We start from the raw sequence: 23,453 nt of genomic DNA on the forward strand, positions 1-23,453 counted from the left end.
CAAGGCTGGCTGAATGACGGCGGCCCCGGATTAATGCCTTTTTTCGTTTTGTTGGTGATTCAAAGTTTAGCGCTGGCCACTGCGGATCCAACCTCACATCACCATCACGGATGCATCATGGTAGCACCCCATCCTCGGAGCATGCTGATACTGGGAAAGTATCCGAACTCGCGATCCGGCCTCGTCCACAGGCAACCGGGCAACCAACTGCCACCGCACGACTTGGCTTTGTGACTTCTATTTCTCTCTTTCACTTTCCCATCAGACGTGCAGCAAACCTCCAGAACCACTTTCGTACACTGCCTGAGTTGTCTCTCCCTCCATCCTGGGTTGTGTCCCTAGGCAAGACAATCTCGGGTGGTGTTTTACCTACCTTTCCACATTGCATACCTTCACTCACCCCCCCTCTGCCCCCCGAAGCTACCGTTCGCTCTGGCACTACCGCGAGACATCCGAGTCACTCGCACAAAAAGCACGGAGGAGGAGGAGACGCTATGGACACGGTGGGCACGACCTGCCGACATTCCCTGGTCGACAGGCCCTTACTTCCTATCTCCTCTTCTCTCCTGTGACGTTTCGCGTCTACGTCCAGCCTCTCCCCTCGTGAGCAACTGAGCCTAGCTGGCAATTTGCGCACGATCAACGCCGGGGTTCCTCACTGCGGCTCTCGTTCTAGACCACTGCCATTGGGACCGGGCGTCTTGACCAAGTGCCCTGGAGCCTGATAACTGGAGCGGAGTGATGGGCTGGCGGGGTACTTTAATTATGCATGACGAGGATGTACCGTCATACGAAATTTTCATGTACCAGTACATGGGCCCGAGTACCTCCCTCTCCAAGTCCCATACCTCCCCCTCCACCTCCACCCCCGAGTTCCCGCAGCCTTTGTCTGGAATAGGAGGAGAAACAAGACGGGGTCCGGCCAGTTACTGCCACTGCCGCGGCCACAGCCTCACGATCACTCCTACTCTGGCTCCCTGCAAGCTTCCTTTGCCTTTCCTCCGGCCTGCCCTGTTTTCAGTCACTTGTCTTGTCCACGCCCCCATCCCATTCTCTACTTGCCCAGCCTCGTTCGGGTGTCATCCGTAACGTCCATTGTCAATGTCACTCTCTCTGCTGCACTAGAGTACTGTACCTCCCTCTAGCAGTGGACTAGTGTGAATGTGCAGTGCGATCCCAGCTTCCGCATCTGGCCGGCTGGTATTGTCTCTCTATGGTGCTGGACACACGTATCACCGCAGTTTATTCAGGACTCTCGCAAACCCCTTTCATAACAACCGGAGGGGGCGAATGGGACGACATGATTTGGGTTTCATCAGCCAGACATGGGATGTGTTTCTCCGTGCCATGCAAGGCAATTATCTTATTATGCCCCTTACTGTGGCAACCCGTCGCCGAGGAAAAAGGAACCAAGGTGGTGGTGGTGGTGGTGGTGGTGGTGTGTGAGAGGCAGAAGCAAAGGCGAACACGACGCGGGATACCTCGCAGCGCATACGCCAGGTGCGGGCGCAGCGGGTACCGAAAGTCGTGCGCCATGGGCCATGGGGCATGGGCACTGGACCGTGAGCAATGGTCGGGTGGCCTCGTAGGCTCCTGGGCCTCCAAGGTGCAGGCAAGCAAATTGATGGGCTGGGCGCGGGCGTGTCTGGGTTGTGCGCGCCATTTGCTCGCGCCGGTCCAAAACAAGGCCAGAGGCAAGCCCGTAAGTGGCCCAGCAGAGAGGTACCAGCAGAGACTTCCAGCGGGTACGCGACACACCAAAAATTGGGTGGTCATGTAGTGGTCTTCGACGCTTATACTGTGCTGTACCTGGCCGCGCGCGGCCTCAGAAGGGGTAGCTCTGCGTCCCCCGCCCACGCAAAACACCGACTGTCCCGCTCCACTCCCTCTTCTTGCCTTCCTGCCACCTGCTTTTGCTTTGTCCTGTGGCTCCGAGTCGTAAACGCCCCTGGTTGCCCTTTGCTGAGAGGAAAAACACGCAAGGTTCGGCACAGAGTCGATGGCGGCCCAACCTAAGGCCAGCTCAATCCCGTTGCGGCATGCCGATCTCGTCGTCTGGCCAGGGCGAAATCCGGGTGATGAAATTCCGAGATGAGCGTCTCACCCACCTCAGTCGAGCCTGGAGTATTGCGTGTTCGCATGGGCTATCTCCCTGCCTCTCTCGTACCCATTCTCTCTTCACTTTTGCTCCAAGCTTCTGTTGCATTGCTGTCGCGGGCACTTTATCAAGCTATATCACGTGCATTCGTGGCGCGATGGTCATAGCTCCTTACATTTGCTAAGCCCTATCGGGAGTGCGTGTGGTGGATGGCGGCATGCAATCGCAAGCTGGGACTGGCAAACTTGTGGAGGAGCAAAATTATGATCCGCGATTCGACCTGATACATGCATTCGTTGCATGACGAGCAGCTCCAAGCCGTCAGGGGAGGCCAAGGATGCCGTAACCGCGCATCGCTAGTCGCAAACCACGGGGAGAACCTTCCATTGCCTTGGCTCAGAAAATTCCATTTCCCGTGTCCCATGTGCCGGACGCAGGGCATACGAGCATCCTGGAGATCGGCTCATCGGCAGGACTGATGCATGAGGCTGATCAATCGCATTGTGGGTTGCAGAACACTCAGGACTTGGACATGGTGAAATGAATCATTCTTCGATCATTCTTCCGTCTCAGGGTCGAGGACAGTCTGTCGCAGTCCATCATCCTGTGCCCAGTCGACACCGCTGCCAACCACTATACCACTGGCCACACCTTTCATAACTCTCCACCTTTGCTTGCTTTCCTTCAACTTGGCCTCCAGGGCTTCTTGTTCCTGCTTCGCTTTTGGGTTGTCGTTCCGACCCAGCTTCTTCTGCTTCACCTCCTCTGCGAGCTTCAAGAGCTCTGCTGTCAACTCCACGTTCTGGCGAGAGATGCGCAACGTCTCGCTTTGGACTGTAGTTAATTTGTTTAACTGCTTGTCCGACACCGCGGCCTGTTTCGCAACTGAGATGGTAGCGTCGTCTCTCCGCTCAACGTAGGGAAGCAGATCACTTTGTAAATTGTCAAATTGGATACTTGCGTGAGGTGCATGGGTGGTCAAGCGTACCGGTCTACTGATGATGCGTCTGTGCCGTTGTGGACGGCCTTCAGAATGGGGTTCGCCATCATGACGGCCTCGATCACGTCGTTTCTGAGGACATATTTGGCCCGCGACTCGAGGAGGTCTGTCTGGGCCTTTCGTGTATCATCTGGCGTGATGCTCGAGGGCTCATCTGAGCAAAGGTAAGCCTATGATGTAAATATCCTGTTGAGAATGATCGGACCTGGTTGATGCGATCGCTGGCCATTGATAATGGCAATCTCTAGTCGGAGCTCTTGGAGTTGGTCATAGAGCGCAAGGACTTTCTCCTCGTCTTCTGAGAAGGGTAAATGGGTCTCTTCATCGAAACCGTTGGTCATGGGCTGGTCGATTGGTTCTTCCATTGTGGCGAAATTCTCGGCGATGTTTCTCCTCGCCTAGACCGGGTTCGTACCGATGCCCTAGATAGCCTCACGAGCCGCCGCGTCTGTGAAGCTTCTTGACGCGACTGCAATCATTGATGAAAGTGGTTGAGACGGTATGGCTGAGCACTTGTGGCGGAGCTGTGGCGTCATGTGCCAATCAACAAGCGCGACCAGTCACAAGGCACCAGTCACGCTAACACCCGCTCCCATGGCCCATCACCGCCGGCCTAGCCATCGAGGTAAGGCACTCGTGACGCGAATACGTAGATTCCCCAACCCGTCTTCTATCACCACAAGGCCTTGTCAGCCAGGCTGCCATCCCCCTTCATTTAATCGCACCCTCCCCATTGTCCTCCGAGCCGGTCGCACAGCGCCGCATAGTCTTCCATGGGAGATGTCTCGGGATGGCTACTCAGGTGTTGATAGCCCATACGGGCCAGCGGCTGGAGGTCGATACCGCGCAGTTTTCCATGTAGGTTTGCCATCCGCGGACGGAAGACTCTGGCGACTAATCCTATCCGCAGTCTCGATGATCTGAAGACCTGGGTCTCTCGAAGCACCTCCATCCCACCCCAACACATCGTCGCCTTGACCCCTCAAGGTCGCAGCGTCAAATTCGCCAGCCTACATGCTGAGGTTTGTTATCGCGCCACCAGATTCGGGGCCTTGCTGACATCCAGCAGAAAGAAATATTCGTCTACGACATTCGAATCAGCCAGCCAGCCTCGTCCAAAGGTGCCTCGACTCTTATCTACGACGCCCCGCTACCCAAAAAATACACCGCGACGAATGCGCCGAACTCGATAGATGATGTGCAGGCGATTTCATCATGGCAACAGCTATACAAGGACCGTCGAAACTGGGCAATGCATCTTCTTGAAGACTGCACTCGCATGAATGCGGGAACCCTGGCCCGGTACGATGAAATCGATGTCATTGTGAAATGCTTGGATGCAGCCGTCACGAACCTCGAAATCAGCATCAAACAGATCGAGCCTAAATACAACGAGTTGAAGAAATGGGTTACGCCTGCCCTATCGGAGCATGATCATCTAGTGAAGAAGTGGGAGCACTATCTTCACTTAGCCACGAACACACCCATTTCGGCTTCCATGGTCAACTTCATGACCCGCAGGGAATCCACCAGAGCGAAGCCCACTCTTGAGGATCTTATCGAGTTTGACACGGCGAAGAAGGCAGGCAAGCTAGCACCTACCGCGCACCGGAGATTTAGTGACAAGGCCAACGACCTCGACAATACGGCGACTCGCATGTACCAAGGATTGGAAGGACTGATTGGGGATTTTGAGAAGCTGATGAGCCGTTCCGCTCTCGGTCACAGCGCCGACTCAAGCCAGCTTATTGAGGACATCGAGGCTGTGGTCAAGCAAATGGACTCCGACTACCGCGCTGCTCTTGGATATAGTGGTACTCAGCGTGATCTGGCACTGGCTTCGAAGACCGCCTCGATTCACACCGAGCACATGGTGCCGACATTGAATAAACGAGCTCTGGAGATGGATGAGATGCTGCATTATGCGACGAACGCGCGCAACTCTATCGCCTCCGAATCTGCCAAGTTCATGCGCGCTATCACGGACATCACGTCCTTACACAGCAGTGTCAAGGGCCAGATCAATGTTCTCAACCAGTCGGAAGATGACATGACCACATTTGATTATCTCCGTCTTATTCATCAACTGCCTTACATGTATGCTTCATTTGTTGTTGAAGCTATTCGACGTCGGGAATGGGTTGACAAGGTGAAGACCGATTCTTCGACTCTCGCAAACGAGATGGCTCTCTTTCAGGACGAAGAATCCAAGCGTCGCAGGAAGTGGCAGAAGATGATTGGCAGCATGTACGGACCAGGGCTTGACACTAACGTGGTTGGCTTGGAAGTCAATCTGCTCGGGGAGGATACTCCGTGGCCAACTGTCACGAAGGAAGAGTTGGATGAGTTTACACAGACTCTGCAAGACCAGGGCATTGACCAAGAAATCCTTGACGACATCCTCAAGCTCGTTCAGGAGCTCAACAACCCGACAAAGCAGCAATCTAAGCGACTCAAGGCGTTCAAGAATGGGAGCATCCACGAGGCAGCGCTTGGAAGGAGCGGGCTTATGATTCGAGGAGATGACGACCTGCTCCGATCGCTACAAGGCGACAAGGGGAAGCTTGAGAACAAACTCAGGACGGCTGAAAGCAGAGTTCGACGTTTGGAGGACTTGCTCCATCGGCAGAGCCAAGCGACCCGTTCTGGGAACCTTTTCCAACCTCAAAGCCCTCAACCGAGGGAAAGACAGAACTCGGTCTCGTCCATCAAGTCGAGCCGGTTCGACGACCGACGGCGGTCTTCTGACAATGGGGATCACTTGCTGCGACGCATCACTCAATTGGAAAATGAATTGCGACAGGAAAAGCAGCGGTCCACCCACCTCCAGCAAGAGATCACCACCCAAGCAACCCGGCACGAGGACATGAAGGGCCAAATCGACGAGGTAAACTCAACGAAGAAGGATCTCCTTGGAAACATGGAAGCTCTTGAACGTGAATTTGTGGGGGAGAGAAAGGCCCTCGAAGACGAGATTAAGATCCTCAAGGCTCGCCTAGAGGATACAGAAGATGACCTAGAGCAGTTTGACGAGTCAAGGCAACATGAGAAGGCCACGTATGTCGAGAAGGTTGAGGCTCTTGAGTCCGAACTTGATCAAATCAACAAAAACCGACAGGACGAGGTTCTGAAAGCCCAAGGTCAGGTCGAGTTTCTTAGAAAGGAGACTCGGATTCAACGAGAACAGCAAGAGGTTCTGGAGCAGCAGGTTCAGGCCGCCCAAGAGGAGTCTCGCACCACGGCAAGGAAACTGAGCGCTTTGGAAGAAACCACAGAAAGTCAACTACAGACCTTGAAGAACCTGCATTTGCAAATCTTGCCTGATCAATCGATACCAGTTGATTTGGTGGACATGGCGGACTCCCTACTTGCTCGCGCCTCGGCCCTTGTTACGCAGCTGCAAAATACAGAAAGAGATGCGGCTTTGTTCAAAACAGACTTGGAGCAGGCCAACAACTCCGTGAAGGAGCTTCGGGCAGAAATCACTGAGACGAAATCCAAGCTTTCAGAGGAGGAAATGTCGGCAATGCACCTCCGGGAGAACCTATTGGAGGAAAAGGCCAAGGTCGCAGCTCTTGAGGGAGAGTTAGCAGATGGCCGAGAGCAGCTCGGCGAGGTTCGAGCAAAACTTACCGACGGCGAGACTGGTTCTGAGGTCTTGCAGAAAAGGCTCCGGGAAGAGGAGACCAAGGTGATGACGCTTACAGAAGAAGTAGCATCTCGACAATCCCAGGTGGGCAGCCTGGAGGAGGAGCTTCATTTGTTCCGGGAGAAGACCGACACCCTCCAGGCCAAGATAACCGAACTGACGAGCCAGTATGAACTTCGAGACGAGAGAACGAAAGATCTGACACATCGACTGTACTCTCATAACGATCGCATGTGCCGTCTTCTGGAGCGGGTCGGGTTCGCTGTCTCTCGAAATGACGGGGAGATGGCGATCAACAAGATTCCACGTGCTGAAAGATCGATTGTGAACCTGAACGACGCATCCGACCCCGCAGCATCCATTCGTCGATCTGGAACATTGAGTCGTGTCCTGGGTGATAGCCCAAATCTGGAGCTTTTGTACTGGTTGAACAATTCTGATATGAAGGTTGAAGCTAAGAATTATGAGACCTTCATGAACACGCTCGGCAACTTCGATATGGATCTATTTTCCGATACCATCTACCGCAGAATCAAGGAAGTGGAGCACATGGCTCGAAAATGGCAACGAGAAAGCCGTGCCTACAGGGACAAGACGCACGTCTTGCAGAAGGACTCGCACGAGAAGATTGCATTCAAGCACTTTAAGGAAGGTGACTTGGCGCTCTTTTTGCCCACTCGTAACCAGCAGGCCGGGGCCTGGGCAGCCTTCAATGTTGGGTTCCCACACTACTTCCTCCGCGAGCAGGACGCTCATCGCTTGCGTCATCGAGAATGGCTCGTTGCACGAATCTCTCGCATCCAGGAACGCGTTGTCGATCTCTCAAAGAGCCTCCAACCGAGCAACGAGACGGACTCGATGAATGACGAGGAAAATGACAATCCGTTCCAGCTTTCTGACGGGCTTCGATGGTATCTTATCGATGCCTTTGAGGATAAACCAGGTGCTCCTTCAACACCTGGAATGGGCAAATCGACTGTAGCGGCTAACACCGTCGAAGCAACCGCAAACATACATACCCATACGGCCGTTGGGAAGGGAAAGAATAGGGATAGCGTCACCAGCATCGAAGGAATCAACAAGACTCTTTCGAAGAGTCTGGAGAGTCGGCGTAGTAGCTCTGGCTCCAAGAAGGCGTCTCTTCCATTCCAACTTGGCGGCGGGACAGCGCTGTTAAAGAACAGCGCTTTGGCCAGCGAAACGAACTCATTACGGGCCGTTCCGACAGACACTCCAGCAGGCACGAGCCCCACGCAAGCAGGTCTCGCAGCATCCAACGGCGTGACTCCGAAGGCGCAAGCCGATGGACAAGATAGACCGAGGCCCGCGCAGCCAGAAGGCCTCGGCAAATCACCGCCAGGCGAGACATCGACGAAGAGCGGCAGTGCGAATCTGGACGAGGTACGAAGAGTCGACTCCCTCCTTGGACCCTAGGTCGCTGATCGGCTCTTGGCAGCCTCGGACACTTGTACAACGGGAAAACTCGAAGAAGTCAGTTGTGTGGGACTCGTTGTGGAGCGTCGACTACAATTACGAGGGTGGCGTGAGGAAATAGCTGGAATAGAAGATTGGCGATTTGGCGTGTTATCTACTGGACTGGGGTGGGAGATGGGGAGCTCTTGAGTATGGTTTTTTTCTCCCGTGTTTTTGCGTGTTGTGTTACTGGCAGCACTTCACCACGGGCGGCGTTGGATTTTTCTACACCAAGATGCATATGAAAGCGATGCTTCTGATTCACCATGTATACACATCAGCTGGCATAGAGCGATGGTGGTTGATTGGAGAATAGGCACCTACGTGAAGGGCCGTAGACTGTACAAAATGGTAGATATCAATTTTGGTTCGATAAGCACGTATCCCCCCTGTGTGTGTCAGAGATGCTTCTACTGTGTTTTACCGGCTTTCCATTGGTATTATCATGGTCATCGGATTGAACTTACATGGCAAGCCAGTAGTTAACGGAGACAGCAACTAGACTCCCACCACACATAAGGCAAGATCCGCAAAAATATCAAATATCAATTACCAATGGCAGCTTACAGACTGTCGAGCACTAACTTCTAGTACACGCCAGCACACTCCAGCACCAGCTCCAGCGCGTTCAATATTTAGGCATGTAACTTCTAGCGGTTATTCAAATTTACTTGGCATTAAATATACAATACCAAAGAGAGGACGGCTCAGTTACTAGAGACAAGTTGGTGCTACACTAGCAATATCCAAGTTACTACTTTCAGGGGCTTATATACTGCTGGCTGACGTCAGCTGCCTCCTTGCATTCGAGCGGGAGCCATGACGTTTTAGCTCAGCTAGACTAGCGACGCCGCCTCACAGGCGCTCCTCATTCACAACAACCCGCGCGGCCGCAGGAGCGCGGCCGGTGAAGCGTCGTTCCACCTCCATTTATTTACAGTGCGGCAGACTCAGCCATGTAGTACGTCGCTACTCAGATGACTCTCCGACCGGTACAACCAGACGCGACGGCGACCCGCCGCGCCTTGCCCCCAGAACTGCTTTATCATATCATCGAAGGTGTCCTTCCCTCGGATCCCGAAATCCTGCTCCCGTCGTCACACGCCTCGACCAAGACGTTGCTCGCGTTGACTCGAGTGAGCCGGGATACGTACAGACTAGCTACGAAGCTGCTGCGACAGAGATGCATCTTCATCGATTCCGAGCAGCGCCTTGCCAACATCCTCCTCTGCATCCCACGATTTGTACCGAATCTACCGACGACGTTTTCGCTCCGAAATATCACATCGTTGTACCTAGAACCGTTTCGAGAAACGCTCGATGACAAGCTCACGGCGAGCTGGGTGCGGGATCTATTCTTCGAGGTCTCAGAGTCGCTGCGGAAGCTGGTGGTGCTGATGCCATTCAATAGCCTGGATATATTCAATGACCGTCACGGAATCAGAAAGATGCTGCGCGACGGGTTTGAGAGTCTACACAGGCTGGAGGAGTTTGTCTCCATCGGAGACTACCCGACATTGAGTCTCCCGGATGGCCCAACAGATATATGGCGGCTGTTCCATGATCTCAAGCGGCTGACACTCTTCGGGGTGCCGCTGAGCAATCACTGGCTGTGGTGGAACATTGCCACGCTTCCGAAGCTGGAGCATGTTATCCTAGCGAGATCGCAGAGGAGTCTCGGGATCAACATCAAGGATGAATACTTCCACAAACTGCCGCAGGGAGATGCCAGGCTGGACCGGGATATCAAGATCGTGCTAATGGACGATTCAGGGCTGTGGCCAAACGTCACGACGACTCGGTGGAAAGAAATTGACCCCAACGGGAGAATGACGGTCGAGTTACATGGCATACCTGATGTCGCAAAGTACGGGGCCCCGCAGCTGTCGGATAAGCTGGTGGCGGCATATGTGAAAGACAGGGTGGTCAATGGGCGTCTATGGGATGGAAAGGCAGACGTTGTCCTTGAAGAGATTGACTAAATAATTACCACAGTAGAGTACATACTAGACCAGAGCAGGGTGGCCTCGTTGCAGGTTATTGCTAGATGACCGGGACTGCCGGGGAGAAGAATATCCGTCCGAACGACATGAAGGACATACAAGGAAATGTTCCTTCAATCAGAGATGCCCATATGACCACGTCAAGTGAATGGGGCACTAATACATAGGTAGTCAGTGTGGTTGTTGGCGATTCCAGGCAACAGATTACAGAGCACCAATTCGGCAAGGCCGACCTTTCAAGACCAATCACATAAATAATTGCAAGACCATCACCGGCTGGGTGAGCCGAGCGAGAGGAAAAGTCAGTACTAATAAGTTACTTGCTGCGCAACTTGGTAAGCTTCCGACCTCGGGTCAGCACATACACCCCTCATCCGTTCCCCCACGTTTTAACTGCGAACATGGGTTGTTTCGCGCGTGGCAGCGCACTGCACATAGTTAACCACTCACCATGCAGCCCGTCCGGAGGGATAATCCACCGAACGCTCGGAAACGTCGGGAATGCGTCGGGGGAGGCTGTACATAAGTCAATTTACTTGGCCTGTACATGCTTATGCAGGTAGGTACTGGTCTGTAAGTAGATAGCGTGTAGATTAGCCATGTACGAGTAGTTACCGAGTACGCGAAGAGACCCAATGTTCGAGAATCGGCAACGGGCCCGTTAAACCACCCGAGAGCGAGAGCGTAGGCTGGTATTCCGCGGGGTCTAGCCTCCGTACGCAGCAGACCCGACAACAGCTGTTGCGCTGAAGCTCAGGCCAACCGGGGCAATTCTTCAGCACACCATGCGCTAAAAACTCCAGAGGTACCTGCCTGAATGGGCCGACTGGCCCCCCCAAGGGCGCCGAAATGCAAAGGGACCAGCCACAGAACCCCACTAAAGGCCACTAAAAATCTCCAGTCCTCCGGTCCGCTTTTTCCAGAAGCCCGCCATCGGGCCAACTAATTACAGGCTCTACAGCGGGTATTCGCTCATCGTCTTTCGAAACTCGGGCCCCCCATCCCCATTCTCTTCCCCATTCTTCATCCCCCCCCGTCGGCTCCCCCCCCCAGTCGGCCTGTTCCCCGGGGCTCCTTAGTGACTTAACCTCCTGCCTGCGCTGTACTATTCTCTCGCATGCTGTTGCTTTGCTCCTTCTCTTCTCCCGTCTGTCATGTCGTCAACGCCATCGCCCGAGTCGCCTGCAGTTCCCAGCTAACACACCCGAGTCGACATCACCGAGTCGACAGCGGCCACGACAACTACCACAACCACCACGACCCAACCCAAGACATGCCCGCGCGCCGCAGCCCTGTCGTGCCCGTCCCCGTTTGACCTGTCAGACTCCAACTCGCTGCCTCTCCGAATCCCGACTCTTCCGAGCCACCGGTTCGACCCTGCTGTTCGACCATGCCCGACAAGTCGGCCACCGTCGTGTCGTACGCCGCCGGTGCATCGCTTGCTGCCGCTGCTCTCATCTACGTCTTTGCTCCAAACTTTTCCATCGATCACGACGCCACTAGCTCCCGCAAGAAGTCCATTGTCGGCCTGCGCAACCAGGCCAATGACTGCTTCATCAACTCGGTCCTCCAGGCCCTCGCCGGTCTCGGAGAGCTGCGCGTCTACCTGATCCGCGAGACGCACCGCCGCCGCATCGAAGACCCCGCCGTCTACGCCAGTCTTGTTCAACCCGAGGGCAAGCAAGTGGCCCAGTGGAAGCTGCAGGGCCTGCAGGAAGGCCTAGTGACACAGGGCTTGAAGGAGATGCTCGATGCGCTTAACGAGCGCCCCATCTACAAGAAGGCTATTTCACCCTTTCAGTTTGTCAAGGTCCTCGAGGTTGCCTTTAAGCAACGCATCAGCCGCCAGCAACAGGATGCGCAAGAGTTCTTGCAAATCGTTGCTGAGCGCCTCAAGGACGAGTATCATGCTGGCCAGAGAGCCCGTCTCCATGCGCGGAGACGCGGCCTAACGGAAAGCTCGGAGAACCTTGCTAAGCCCGCCGATGAACATGTCAACGGCAACGGCTCTGCTTCCGAGACCCCATCCGATCAAGAGGCCGAAGACGGCACCGATATCTCGGCCATTGAGCCATCCACGGACACCAAGATCCCTCAGATCCAATCAAATGGCGGCCTTGGCCCATTGCCTCTTGAGCTTGAGGAAGGCTTTCCTATGGAAGGCAAATACGAATCGCATCTAGAATGCCAGACTTGCCGATACAAGACAAAGCCGAGAGAGGAGACATTTTGTACCATCACATTGGCCGTCCCTCAGGTTTCGTCCACTACTCTCAATGCCTGTTTTGATGGAATCTTTAAGACTGAATACATTGACGACTTCAAGTGTGAAATGTGCCGGCTTCTGCAAACAAAGGCCAACTTGGAACACGACCTGGCCAAGTCGACTTCAGAGACCTTCAAGGCGCAGGCGCAAGAAAGTCTGCAGAAGCTCCAGTTCGCCATCGACACAGACCCCGAACACCCTCCCGAGGACGTGGATCTGGGAGACATGCGCTATGCGCCGAAGAGGAAAATTGCAAAGACTACGCGGATGTCCATCTTTCCCAAGATCTTGGCCATTCACCTCTCGCGATCCATTTACGACGCAGGACAAATGACACAGAAGAACTCGGCCAAGGTTGCCTTCCCTGAAACGCTGCCGCTCGGTGGCTTGATGGACCAGAAGAAGTACAAGCTCCTAGGAACAGTCACGCACCGCGGTGGACACAATAGCGGCCACTACGAGGCCTTCAGGCGACAGAACCTCGCTGCTCCATTCTCCAATCCAAACACGTTCCACCCCTCCGAAGTTTACAGCAAAACACCCACTCCTATATCCACCCCTGAGATCTCTGCCCGCGTCATCGACAGTCCAGCGATATCAACCCCCGATCTCTTGTCCGCATCCTCGGGGAACAACTCGTCGACTCCGTCGCTGGACTCGTTGCCGGTGCCACCTAGGAGCGTGCCCTCGGATAGAAATAGGTCCTCGAGTCTGTCAACTTCCAAGGAAAAAGACGGCGAAACCAGCAGTCTCCGCTCGGTTGCGGCATCCACCAAATCTGCTCTTTCCAGGTTAACATCACCCAAGCCAGCACAAGAGGCTAGATACCCTCAACCTCCTGCGTCATCTGGCATGGGGAAGCGAGCGAAGAGGAGAAAGGGAATGACAGACAAATGGTGGCGAGTAAACGACGAGAAGGTCCGCGAGGCCAAGACCAGCGAGGTGCTGGGGATGCAAAGAGAGGTATACCTGTTGTTTTACGAGCTTGATAAGGAGTCATAGGCGGACTCTGACTCAGTTGATTTCTGTCTTACAGGAGCCTGCGTGGCGTTATGAACTAGGGCGCCCTCTGTGGCGTCATCTGTGCTATAGTGGACTAACCCCCTTCATTCTTCTTTCTTGATTTGCATGGGTTGGCGTTTTCGAAAACTCGATGGGTTGCTCAGGCTTTAGATTCGGGTTCTCGGGCTATTCATAAGCAAGGGGGTGTTCAAGACAGGATAGGCTATACGCATTTACAGCGGGTTAGACATAGCCAAGCACCACTAGGAAAGGCTTCAGTAGAAATACACGGGATCTGGATCTTGAGTAAGTCGCATCATTTGAGGCCGTCGTTGTGCAGGTGCTGGCGACTCATTTCGAGTTGTATCTGTGGAAGGAACCTAGGCAACGACTATATGGCCTCAGGCAGCCAGGAACTCATATATACTTATATACACCCACTTACCTCGTCATCCATAACATCACAATGCAGACGTTGGACCTCTTCACAGTATGCAACCAAACCGAACATGGTCCAACTAAATTATCCTGCGCATGGCCTGACCAAAACCATGCCGCAGCCGAAACTCCAGGGTCAGGCAAGCGCTTACAATGCACGCAGGGGACAAACCCCGCACACACATCGCAACGTATGAGAGGGACAGAAACTAAATGACAACAGTCTCCAGCTCAAGGTCAGTCGCATTTTCGAAATGGATGCCGTGAAACGACGCAAGGGAGAGCGCGTAAGGCAATGGTTATTTGGAAAACGATCCAAGTCTCCCAAGCCCGAATCTGCCAAGCCCGCTCGCGAGACTACTACACTGGGTGAGCGCAAGGCAAAGGCGGACGACACCTACGATACAGGCAGCATTCGCTCTGGGGCCAAGGTGATCGATTCGAAGATTGGAGGTGCTATTACCAGTGTCGCCTCAGTCTCTTCGACGCAGCATAAAGACGACGGTCTAGAGAAGTCAGTTCCAGAAGACACAGATGCTGGGAAGCTGGTCGCCAAGGGTACGAATCCACAAGATGCAACTCCCAAGGAGACACCCTCCAAGGGCATAGCCGACGATGGTATTCGTGAATACCCCCTTCCCACCAGCGAGGATCTCTGGGTCAAGGCAAAGCAAATGATCCCTGAGGATGAACGCAGGGCTTTGGACGACAATGTCGAGCTTGGTCCAACAACAGACGTCCTGAACGAGTTGCAGGCAGTCGTTGATGAAAAACAACAAGTGGTACAAGAAAAAACTTGGAAAATTAACTTTGCGGGGCGCAAGATTGTGCTACGCGATGTCGTTGCCAAGATATGTGGCTGGATAACGACTTTCAACAGCGTGGGTGATTTTGCCGCTGGCCTGGATCCGGTTCACCTGGCACTTCCATGGGCCGCCATCAAAGCCATTCTTTCGGTATGTTTGGTTGAGGCTATTCGAGACAACCATCTCTCAAGTTTTTGCGCGCTGAATTCTTCCTAGGTCGCCACAGCAGATGTCGAGCAAGCGGGTCAGATTCTGATCGGCGTTGAGCTTGTAACCTCCTTAATCAACCGCTGCCGGATATACGAGCGCCTCTATATCCAAGTCAGGCCAGATCGTGTTCCTAAAGGCGATGCCTTGAGCGAGCTTCAAAAGGCTATTGTCCTGACATATCGAAGCATCTTGTCCTTTCTCGCCACTTACATCAAAGTCCTGGACAAGAACACTTTTATGAGGACACTGGGAGCTACCTTCGATCCAGGAAAGGTGTCCGTAATGCTAGCCGACATCGGAAGGTTTGAGGAACGATGCGAAATCACTGCTGGCAACTGCGAGCGCACGGTGAGCTCCATGGCGCGCCAGCGGTTAGATAAAGCTCAGGCCGACGTGCAAGAGATGCTGAAGGAGCAAATGCAGCAATTTAATACCAGTTCTCAACGGTTCTGGAAGAAGCTAGAAGATGATGAGAGGTGCAAAATTCTTCAGTGGATCTCCGAAATCCCCTATGAGACCGATCACTATAACGCAGTCAAAGGTCGGGTGAAGGGCACCGGACAATGGTTGTTGGACCATGAGAAATACTCTCAATGGAGGTCTGCGGATTCATCCACTACACTGTGGCTGAGTGGCATTCGTAAGTGTCTCACAGTGGCCGGGTGGATCAATGCATTGACTAAGGTGTTATTGCAGCTGGAGCTGGCAAGACGAAGCTTTCGTCCAAAGTCATTGACGACATCCTCCTTTTAACCGCCAACGAGGACACCAATGAGGCATTTGCTTACTTCTATTGCGATCGAAATCGGACTGACCACCGAGACCCTGTCATGGTTCTTCGAAGTCTTGTGAGGCAGTTATCAACTTCCAGGGACGAGTCCACCGTCATGACATACGTCGAAGCCAAATACACCAAACGAAAGCGGTCTGGTTTTTCCAGAGATCAACTGACCAGTGAAGAGTGTGAGGAGCTTCTACTTCAACTGACTAGAGACTATGCGCGATGCACCATCGCCATCGACGGTCTTGACGAGTGCGATCGGGACACGCGAACGGTATTGATGGATACATTGGATCTCATCGTTGAAAAGTCTTCACGGCCTCTTAAGATCTACATTGCCAGCAGACGAGATCAAGACTTGAGAGAAAGATACGAGATTCGAGATCACCTCGAGGTCACGGCCAATGATAATCAATCCGATATTGAGAAGTTTGTGTTAAACAAGCTCGACCAAAGCCCATTTTGTCGAACCAAGATGACAGATCAAGTACGGAAACAGATATTGCAGACTTTCCATTCCAAGAGCCAGGGAATGTAAGTACAGCAAACTTGCTCTGTTTAGCATTGATGCTTAACTCTTATGCAGGTTTCAGTGGGCTGCCCTGCATATCAATGAGCTGCTGAAGCTTAATCGGAACAAGGATATTCTCAGTTACTTGGATAGACTACCCCGGGGCCTAGAGGCAGCTTACAAGAATATCTATAGCAACATTGATTCTCAAGAGGGAAGTAAGCGAGAGGTGGCATTTTTGGTGTTCAAAATACTGATGTGTTCGTGGCGCCCCCTGAGTCCAGCGGAAATGGTCATTGCCGCCACTCAGAATATTGAGGAGGACTTCTACTTGGACCCTGATGTCGATATCGACTACATCCTTGACGCGTGTCACAATCTCGTTGTTCTGGCAGATGGCCTACTGGAGAGATTCTTGGATCCCAAGAAATCGAAGCGGGAATATACTGACCTCCCAAACAGTAAATACAAGAGAAAGCTACCACAAGGCGCCAACATTCGGACTGAATCAAACGCAATTTGCCGGTTTTCTCACCTGTCTGTCCGGGAGTATCTCGAACTTCATCACTGGTCGCTTGCGGAGGCGAATGCATTCATGGCCTGCATATGTCTCAGAACACTTATCCGGCTTCAGTGGGACGATGTCCTTGACGAGAATCAGCATAGCATTTACGAAGATAGCGAAGACGGGGCCGAGGCTAGAAGTTTGGTTGAGCATCCCTGGCTTAGAGTCGGCGTGGCAGAAGCTGATCATCGTCGTAATTTGGTCTGGGAAGACTCTGATCAAGAGTCAGTTGGATACATTGACCATGGCGATGATCCATCCTTCCAGGCCCCTGAATTCTGCTGCATCTTGGAGCTATCTAACGTGCATTTTCACAAAGATGCATCTGTGTGCTCGAGCGTCACATTTCAGAATTACATCAAAGGACACGAGTACACCGATTTGGAGAAATGGACACAATACGCATCCGAGACATGGTCGCTTCATGTACGACGAGGAATTGGCCACGAGAGTCTGCGGCAAATCATCAACGAGCTCGTCTTGGATTTCATGGGCGACCCCGAGTCAAGCAATAACCCCTACAGGGCCTGGTCCATTTTCAACCGGGGAAACATCAACCTAACGATGGACAATCCAGAACATATCAAAGCACGCACAGTGTTTGACGAAAGTTACCCCGATCACTGGAAGATGAACTCCATCCTCGAATCCATGCTCAATCACACGTTTACGAGGCCACACCTCCGCCCTACTCATGCTGCTGGACTCGGCTGTGCCCTTTTGGGTCTGGATCATATCCTAGACGAATGGATCAAAGCAGGAAAAATCGACGTGAATCAAGTCAATGCCAGCGGTGACAGTCTTTTGCATTTGGCAATTCGCGGTAACCATTACAAGACTTGCGAGACTCTTCTGTCACACGGGGCAAACCCCAATGCGCAGTCCTCTGACGGTTACCTTGCCCTACAAGTTGCCATCTTCCACCGCCGTCTAGATATTCTCAAACTTCTGCTGAAGTACGAGGCTGATCCGGCCGCAGAATCCTCGATTGATGGGGGATTTGGCAACTACGCCATCGTCAGCGCAGTCATCTTCCGCCAGGTAGACGCCATCAAAATACTGGTTGAGTGCAGCGACTATAGCCAGATATCCATCGCCCTTAAAGCTTCGGCGGATCAAGGTGATGCGCGGCTCACCAAGTTGCTTATCAGCAGCCTCTTGGCGGCTAGAGTGGAAGGAGATAACACTGACGCGGCCAAAAAGATCATTCAGGATACCTGGAGTTCGGCACTGACGTCCAGGGTTGAAAATGTCCACATCCTCGACATGTATCGCGAGCTTGGCGTCGATGTCAAGGCCGATGACTCCATTCGCAAGGCCGTTTTGGCGAGCCAGACAGAAAATGTCACCTGGCTAGTCCGCCAAGGTGTTGATGTTGACCAGAGGGGTTCCCGCTCTAATACACCATTGCTAGAGCTGATACTCATTTCCTTTTTGGAAGAGGTCGAGGTTATCAAGATGGCTCGCTGTTTAGTCTCCTTGGGAGCTGGAATCAATACCGTGGATACTCGTGGCTACACTCCTCTGCATCTCGCAATTGGTCAAGACTTCTACGACCTGGCAGATTATTTTCTGGAACTGCCAGTGGACACTAGCATTATAGCGAGTGATGGCAAATCACTCCTAGTCACGGCGAGCACGCGGCCCGACACATCTAAGAGGGATGAGCTTCTCCGCAAGCTCCTCAAAGCCGGCCTTGACCCTAACGAGAAACTTCCACCCGATGCCACTTACCCTTCCCCGCTATTTGCCGCGACCGAAAAACAAGATCTCGCGGCAATGGCTATACTTCTCAAGGGAGGTGCCAGGTATATCCTGGAGAGCTTTACTGAAGAGCAACGGGATGATTTGTGGGCGGGCTTGGGAGAGCTTGAATCGGTCCTTTCTGGAACAGTGTCCGGGTTAGGCGGGGACCCAGAGGATGTTCAATTGTTCGAATCTAAGAAACAGGCGGGTTTCAAGCCCCGAGTAAGGCGTAGATGAAGCGATTCAGAATAATAGATACTCGTCGAGGATAGTGTATCTGGGTCTTCAGTTGAGGAGACGTAGTTCTCGGTAACACGACCCATATCTCCAGAGTGATAAAATATGTCGCAATTTTAGCTAACTCCATGGCCAAACCCCATACTTGAAGATGCACTTACAAGTAGCCCTGATCCTGATTCCATGCCTCCGCATAGTCATAACCATCTTTCTAACGTCCTTAGTTTTGTAAATCCAACAATGTGTGTAAGCTTAATCACGAGGTGACACTAATATGCAGGGACTCATGCTGGCCATATCGCGGCTAAGTCAGCCATGCCGCAATTTAATTCCAAGTATGACGAGTGAAACGCGTGTGTAGTCAGGTTAAACCCATTTGGATTTGATATAGCATATTCGTATGTCCTTTGTTTTCCTTCTGTCGCTCTTCCGGTTTTTTTTAGTTGAAAGTGGCTGAGATGCGGTGGCGGGGCTGACGGCAATGCAAGGGACAACTCTTTTTTTTGGGGGTTCCAAATTCTGGGCCCAACTTTCTAGATACAACGACGTACGAGCCAGGTTGGCATCAATCCATCGAGGGCGCATCTCGGACGGTATCCGTCGTCTTCAACATACTCTCCCGCACTTGTGAAGCTCTCAAAAGAGGGATTGAGTATGGTGCATCGGGGATTCGAAAGATCACATCGCTACCTGGTTGCGTCTTGAAGCGCATTGAGTAGTTGGCGCTTATCTGTCTCTCCTTGTACTCTCTTCACATCACATTCCGCCCCTTCACTATGATATACATTACTCGCCGCTTCCGACGGCGTCTCGCCTCACAAACCATCCTCTTCCTTATCTTCTTCCTCATATTTTACACCATCCTGCCACACGACTCCTCCATCCGCCTTGCCGTCTCCTTCAATGCCGCGCGTCTGTTCAACGCCGTGCGCGGCGCCGCGACGGACCGCGACGCCTGGCTCTGGACCACCCCGCGCTACCCGGTGAATCTGTATGCTGACGTTGGATACCTCATCAAAACCGGCTACGGGACTCGCCACCGCGTGCCGGACCAGCTCACGGCGTTCGGTCACACGGGCGGGTTCCTGGGCGAGGAGGGCCGGAGCTTCCTGGTTGTCGGCGATTGGACCACTGTGAATGACACGGATGCGAAAGTCATTGGCGTGCCGGTGCATGATGTCATCAGGAAGGTGACGGAGACCAAGATTCGGGGCAAGGTGGAGGACTACCCGAGACTCGTCAAGTACAAGAGCCTCCAAGACGAGCTTGAAGCTGGCAACGAGGACAAGGCCTTGGAAATTGGTCAGAAATTCGGATGGGAGCTAGATGCCCTAAAGGTAAGTCCTGCCTCTCACGGCCAAGCTTATCTAGCGGATGGATGCTAACAAGCCACAGTTCATCATGGGCATGGAGTTGATTTACAAGCAGATGCCCTACAAGAAGTGGTACATCATCCTAGACGACGACACCTTTTTAATCCGGCCCTCGCTAGAGCTTCTCCTGGGCCACCTGGACCCTAAAAAGGCACTCTACATCGGCAACGCGGTGGGTGACTACAAGGGCAGGTTCGCACATGGCGGATCGGGCATTTTGATCTCTGGAGTGGCGATGCGGCTTCTATTTGAGCACCCTGGCGTCGTTGAAGAAGCCTATGCCGAGTCCATGTCCGAGACGTGGGGGGATCGTCTAGTGGCGACGACGCTACAGAAGCTCGGCATCTACCTAGAAGAGAGCTACAACCACCACTTCAACGGAGAGCCGCCGTCCATCACGCGCATATGGGGCGATCGGTTTTGCTCACCCCTCGTCTCCTTCCACGGGCTGCGCAACCCGGGCGAGATGGTCCACGTGGGGAAGACACTGGCGACGGTGGATGAGCCCGTACTATGGCGCGACGTGTGGGAAATGTTTGGGGGCTCGCCCATATCAGAGTTGGCAAACTTGCAGACTCGGCTATCAGCAGACCACGTTGGAAAGGCAGACGAGCACACGCGGACGTGGGGGGATATGCAGAGCGCCAGCGCCTGTCAGGCCAAATGCAAGGAGCATGGTCGATGGTGTATGGCGTGGACATACGAGCCGGACGCAAAACGGTGCAACCTGAGTCCGTGGCTGCTGCTGGGGGCGGATGAGGCGACGCAGAAGACATCTGGCGTGAACTGGCCCAAGGTGAAGAAGTTGCTAGGGACATGCTAATATTGGACGTCGGCATGTACATGATGTAGATGACGAGAGCCGCGCTGGCTACATTGTACTACTACAGGGTGGCCGGGCCTTGTTTGCGCTGCGGAGCCTCCGTCCGGGATGGCATATGTGTGGTTTTGGATACCCCCTGATTTCTTGGACCGATGCGGTGATACTGCGATCAGATGGGGTGGAATCGTCGTATAGAGCAGGCCTGTCTTGTATTCGGCCGAATAGGGCACCGATGATGTGTCTTCGCCGGTCCAACTCCTTTTATTAACCTACCACCAACCACCAACCGCGAGAAATACGGTTCCCTGGCCGTTGCCGAATATAGCTGATGCCAATGCTCTAGAAGGAAATAGAGGCGGGGGAAGGGTTTCCATGGAAGGGCCCCGGGTGTTCGGGAGCTAATCGGAGACGAGCAACGAGGCGAGATGGTGAGATGAGCGAGTGAGGCCCGGTTGGCCAGCCAGCCCCGGTGGATGGCTCGCTCGCTTGCTTCCCGTTGAAAGTGTCAACAGGGATGTCAAAAATATCAAAGGGTAGCTATCCAGGCGGTGGAGCAGGCGGCTCGCGGCAGCTGGCTGTATGGTATGGTATACTACCTACCTATGTAGCATCGAGCGTGTACGGAGTACTACCTGCGTAATACACATTCTTGAGGCTACACTACCCGGACAATAGACGCCGCAGGGTAGGATGCCTCGGCCGGGACCTAAGGCAGGCTTGTGAGAAGGAGCCCATGCGAATTCGGTGAAGAGGGCCGCAGCAGAGAACCAAAAAAAGAACCCGGTAGACTAGACGCACGGCTAGCCGGTGAGAAGGCTGTTCCTAATCTGCCATTCTCGTGTACGAAGTAGGCATCAGTCTCCTGGTGGTGGTGACTGGTGGAGGTATAGTGAGGTTACACAGAGACCGGGGGGCGAAGGAGAAGGGGAAATGGGGGCGGGAGATGAGATGACATGCAAGCAAAAGAGGGAGGGGGGTGTGTGAAGCGAGGAAATTTGACGGCGGCTCAGTGGGTATCTTTGTTTGCTCTGTTTATAGCACGCAGTAGCAGGAAGCATCAAAGAGAGGGATAAAGATGGTGAGATGACGAGGCCTTGGTGCGGCGACGGTGCAGTATCTTCACATGTTGTCGGCCGTTTGTTGCAGATGCAATCATTTGCGAATGTGTGAATGGTGGAGGTTTTGATTTCCGTCGCGGGTCCCCCAACCAGTTGAGTCCCGCCATACCGTCCAGGCGTACCGTACAGTTACATGGTACACGTATTAGCCACTGTGGTCCAGTGCGTCCATGGCTTACGGGCACTAAACGCACAGCAGCTGGTACCTACATTAGTGCACTGGAACGTCTGGACGCATTGGGAGCTAAAATTCTTAGGGCGCATGCGGTGGCGTTGCGGGGAGGGGTGGGCGGACGGTTTGGTTGACACGGGATGAAAGCCTGATGCAGGTGAAGCTGCATTGGGAGCCAAACTTTGAGAAGATGGGCTCTGCTTTCGAGATTGAATGTGCAATGTGCAGCAATACGTAAGAAACCAGATACGGGTATTCGCTCATCCGAGGGGGGTGGCATTTATGTGGCATTGATTTATTTCCTTTTCATTATATTTCAGGGGCTTGGCATTTGCACTTGCACTTGTTACTAAGGGCCGTGATTAATACGACGGATGTTCATGCCCGTCGACGGCCTACCAGGTGTCATGAAGTTATGATGGTGGCAGTGAGAGAAGAGGAGACAGAAGGCAAGAGAAGATTTGAGAACCATATTAGACTTGGGATGCTCTCCGCCATTGCCCAAAAGGAGACAAGGTAAGGTTCCAGGTAATCTGGTAAGCCAAGGCCCTGTTGGGCAGGATAATTATTCGAGAAAATAGGGGGGGGGGGGGGGGGGGAGGCTTGGTTGCGACCCTAGTAAGGAAATGGATCCCTGGTTCCCAAAGAACCATGGATGCCATGATATACCATGCCATGCCGTGCCACGCCTATCCACATGGAAGCTTCCAATTACTCGCGCCCACCGTACCCAGTTGCCCTGTTCAGATGGACCTGGCCTTGGGATTAGGGCCCAGATTAGTACGTAGTAGGGAGGTCATCCCAGGACCTGCCACCCATCAGGCCATTAGCGAGCCAGTCTCGAGCCTCACAGCCAGATCTCTCTCGCGGGCCGCCAAGATGGCAGCTTCTAGTGCAGACAAGGTACAGCCGCTCACTGCACAGAGTGGCTTTTGTTCATCGATGCAGGTGGGCGATCCCATGGATGTGTCCAGGCGTCATTGCAACCCCGGGCAGTCAGTCCAATGCGCTTCTGTGCTTATTACTATGTATGTGCTCTGAGCTTTGCGCTTTGTGCTCCCCTCGGCGCGCGGCTGTACCACCGTGACAACCATGCTTGCATCATGTACGGCGGCACCGTGCCATGATGGCAACATGCGCATCGGACATCGTACATACATACATCGTCTATCGTACGTGCAG

The 23,453-nt window shown here is 53.4% G+C and overlaps 7 protein-coding genes across 7 annotated transcripts; 6 read left to right on the forward strand and 1 right to left on the reverse strand.

Moving 5' to 3' along the window:
- The first annotated feature begins 37 nt into the window (after positions 1–37).
- Positions 38–772, forward strand: BGZ61DRAFT_15405 (uncharacterized protein). Its single transcript, XM_046237393.1, has one exon. It carries the CDS (start codon positions 111–113, stop codon positions 570–572), a length of 462 nt encoding a protein of 153 aa, XP_046112195.1. The 5' UTR covers positions 38–110; the 3' UTR covers positions 573–772.
- Positions 773–2,654: 1,882 nt separating this feature from the next.
- BGZ61DRAFT_525542 (centromere protein H (CENP-H)-domain-containing protein) lies at positions 2,655–3,463 on the reverse strand (the record flags this gene model as incomplete). Its single annotated transcript, XM_046252786.1, has 3 exons — positions 2,655–3,030; positions 3,087–3,252; positions 3,304–3,463. 3 exons carry the CDS (start codon positions 3,461–3,463, stop codon positions 2,655–2,657), a joined length of 702 nt encoding a protein of 233 aa, XP_046112196.1.
- A 246-nt stretch (positions 3,464–3,709) lies between these two features.
- Positions 3,710–8,348, forward strand: BGZ61DRAFT_15436 (autophagy-related protein 11-domain-containing protein). Its single transcript, XM_046237396.1, has 3 exons — positions 3,710–3,956; positions 4,009–4,120; positions 4,168–8,348. Exons 1-3 carry the CDS (start codon positions 3,889–3,891, stop codon positions 8,179–8,181), a joined length of 4,194 nt encoding a protein of 1,397 aa, XP_046112197.1. The 5' UTR covers positions 3,710–3,888; the 3' UTR covers positions 8,182–8,348.
- A 722-nt stretch (positions 8,349–9,070) lies between these two features.
- Positions 9,071–10,604, forward strand: BGZ61DRAFT_438268 (uncharacterized protein). Its single transcript, XM_046244221.1, has one exon. The coding sequence runs from the start codon at positions 9,198–9,200 to the stop codon at positions 10,200–10,202; it is 1,005 nt and encodes a 334-aa protein (XP_046112198.1). The 5' UTR covers positions 9,071–9,197; the 3' UTR covers positions 10,203–10,604.
- Positions 10,605–11,261: 657 nt separating this feature from the next.
- BGZ61DRAFT_438269 (uncharacterized protein) lies at positions 11,262–13,965 on the forward strand. The gene has a single exon (XM_046244222.1). The coding sequence runs from the start codon at positions 11,614–11,616 to the stop codon at positions 13,489–13,491; it is 1,878 nt and encodes a 625-aa protein (XP_046112199.1). The 5' UTR covers positions 11,262–11,613; the 3' UTR covers positions 13,492–13,965.
- Positions 13,966–13,971: 6 nt separating this feature from the next.
- BGZ61DRAFT_15456 (uncharacterized protein) lies at positions 13,972–18,876 on the forward strand. The gene is made up of 4 exons (XM_046237399.1): positions 13,972–14,885; positions 14,952–15,585; positions 15,642–16,260; positions 16,313–18,876. Exons 1-4 carry the CDS (start codon positions 14,184–14,186, stop codon positions 18,783–18,785), a joined length of 4,428 nt encoding a protein of 1,475 aa, XP_046112200.1. The 5' UTR covers positions 13,972–14,183; the 3' UTR covers positions 18,786–18,876.
- Positions 18,877–19,561: 685 nt separating this feature from the next.
- On the forward strand, positions 19,562–20,981 carry BGZ61DRAFT_525547 (family 31 glycosyltransferase; the record flags this gene model as incomplete). The annotated part of the gene is made up of 2 exons (XM_046252787.1): positions 19,562–20,122; positions 20,181–20,981. The coding sequence occupies 2 exons, from the start codon at positions 19,562–19,564 to the stop codon at positions 20,979–20,981; spliced, it is 1,362 nt and encodes a 453-aa protein (XP_046112201.1).
- Between the last annotated feature and the right edge of the window lie 2,472 nt (positions 20,982–23,453).

This window comes from Ilyonectria robusta, assembly GCF_021365365.1.
Source record: "Ilyonectria robusta strain PMI_751 chromosome Unknown BGZ61scaffold_1, whole genome shotgun sequence".
NCBI lineage: Eukaryota > Fungi > Ascomycota > Sordariomycetes > Hypocreales > Nectriaceae > Ilyonectria > Ilyonectria robusta.

What these genes read in the sequence shown, in the direction of transcription:
- BGZ61DRAFT_15436 (XM_046237396.1), top strand. Translation starts at nt 3,889, where the DNA reads ATGGCTACTCAGGTGTTGATAGCCCATACGGGCCAGCGGCTGGAGGTC. An exon ending in GATACCGCGCAGTTTTCCAT is followed by an intron (nt 3,957 to 4,008) that starts GTAGGTTTGCCA and finishes TCCTATCCGCAG; the next exon opens with TCTCGATGATCTGAAGACCT. An exon ending in TCGCCAGCCTACATGCTGAG is followed by an intron (nt 4,121 to 4,167) that starts GTTTGTTATCGC and finishes GACATCCAGCAG; the next exon opens with AAAGAAATATTCGTCTACGA.
- BGZ61DRAFT_438268 (XM_046244221.1), top strand. Translation starts at nt 9,198, where the DNA reads ATGACTCTCCGACCGGTACAACCAGACGCGACGGCGACCCGCCGCGCC.
- BGZ61DRAFT_15405 (XM_046237393.1), top strand. Translation starts at nt 111, where the DNA reads ATGCATCATGGTAGCACCCCATCCTCGGAGCATGCTGATACTGGGAAA.
- BGZ61DRAFT_438269 (XM_046244222.1), top strand. Translation starts at nt 11,614, where the DNA reads ATGCCCGACAAGTCGGCCACCGTCGTGTCGTACGCCGCCGGTGCATCG.
- BGZ61DRAFT_15456 (XM_046237399.1), top strand. Translation starts at nt 14,184, where the DNA reads ATGGATGCCGTGAAACGACGCAAGGGAGAGCGCGTAAGGCAATGGTTA. An exon ending in CCATCAAAGCCATTCTTTCG is followed by an intron (nt 14,886 to 14,951) that starts GTATGTTTGGTT and finishes AATTCTTCCTAG; the next exon opens with GTCGCCACAGCAGATGTCGA. An exon ending in CATTCCAAGAGCCAGGGAAT is followed by an intron (nt 16,261 to 16,312) that starts GTAAGTACAGCA and finishes ACTCTTATGCAG; the next exon opens with GTTTCAGTGGGCTGCCCTGC.